Below are 1,714 nucleotides of genomic sequence, written 5' to 3' on the forward strand. Positions count from 1 at the left end.
CGCGTGTGCATGCTTGTATGTCTTGTATACCTCCTCATTTTCCGGATAATTCAACTTACTGCACAGCCGTGGCCCTTTTTACAGACATTAGCTGATTGCCTCTAACACGAGGTTGTATGTTAGACGCAGGCAAAATTTCTTTGATTCAAAATGTTTAATAATCGACATCAATTGCATGGCTCTGCAACTTCTAAAACGTCTGTAACATCAACGGCATTATCTACAACATCGATTATTTCATCTGAAACTACATCTTCAACTACGTTATCTTTATCTACTTATACATTATCATCTACAACATCTGTATCAACAACATCATCTATTACGTCTAAAACATCAACTACATGGTCTTCATCAACTCATCGAAAATACTTCATCTACAACTACATCCTCTACATCAAATTTATCAACATCACCCACTTCTACATAAACGACAACGTCAACTACATCATCCACATCTACATCAATTGCTTCCTCAACATCTACATCAACTACATCCACAACGTCTACATCAACTACATCATCCACAACGTCAACATCAACTACATCCTCATCAACTACATCCACAACAACGTCAACAGCAACTGCATCATCTACAACATCCACATCAACTACATCTACATCTACAACTACATCCTCCACAACATCTACATCTACTACTACATCTTCAACAACATCCACATCAACTACATCATCTACAACTACATCCACATCAACTACATCTACATCAAGTACATCCACAACAACTACTCCACATCTACATCAACTACATCCTCAACATCCACATCAACTACATCTACATCATCCACAACGTCAACATCAACTACATCTACAACGTCTACATCAACTACAACCTCAACAACATCTACATCTACATCATCTACATCATCTACAACGTCCACATCTACATCAACTACATCCTCAACATCTATATCAACCACATCCACATCTACATCAACTACATCAACATCCACATCATCTACATCAACCACATCCACATCTACATCCTCCACATCTACATCAACTACATCTACATCAACTACATCCACATCTACATCAACTACATCATCTACGTCAACATCATCTACGTCTACATCAACTACATCTTCCACATCTACAACTACGTCTACTTCTACAACGTCTACATCAACTTCATCTACATCTACAACTACATCCTCCACATCTACTACATCTTCAACAACTTCAACAACATCCACATCAACTACATCTACAACTACATCTACATCTACATCAACTACATCTACATCAACTACATCCTCAACATCCACATCAACTACATCTACATCAAGTACATCCACAACAACGTCTACATCAACTACATCATCTACAACTACATCCTCCACATCTACATCTACTACATCTACAACATCCACATCAACTACATCTACATCAACTACATCCACAACATCTACATCAACTACATCATCTACGTCAACATCATCTACGTCTACATCAACTACCACTACAACATCTACGTCAACATCATCTACAACGTCAACATCAACTACATCAACATCCACATCATCTACATCAACCACATCCACATCTACATCAACTACATCCTCAACATCAACTACGTCTACATCAACTACATCCTCAACATCCACATCAACTACATCATCTACGTCCACATCAACATCTACATCCACAACGTCAACATCATCTACGTCTACATCAACTACATCTTCCACAT

The 1,714-nt window shown here is 38.1% G+C and overlaps 1 protein-coding gene across 1 annotated transcript in view; it reads left to right on the plus strand.

Moving 5' to 3' along the window:
- LOC119585993 (serine-rich adhesin for platelets-like) overlaps positions 1 to 1,714 on the plus strand; it is a 10,729-nt gene that overhangs the window by 8,846 nt on the left and 169 nt on the right. The window contains exon 6 of the mRNA XM_037934705.1: positions 582 to 1,673. Within this exon, the coding sequence (XP_037790633.1) occupies positions 582 to 1,673 (1,092 nt within the window). The remainder of the gene's footprint in view (positions 1 to 581; positions 1,674 to 1,714) is intronic.

This window comes from Penaeus monodon, chromosome 20 (genome assembly GCF_015228065.2).
Source record: "Penaeus monodon isolate SGIC_2016 chromosome 20, NSTDA_Pmon_1, whole genome shotgun sequence".
Classification (NCBI taxonomy): Eukaryota; Metazoa; Arthropoda; class Malacostraca; order Decapoda; family Penaeidae; genus Penaeus; species Penaeus monodon.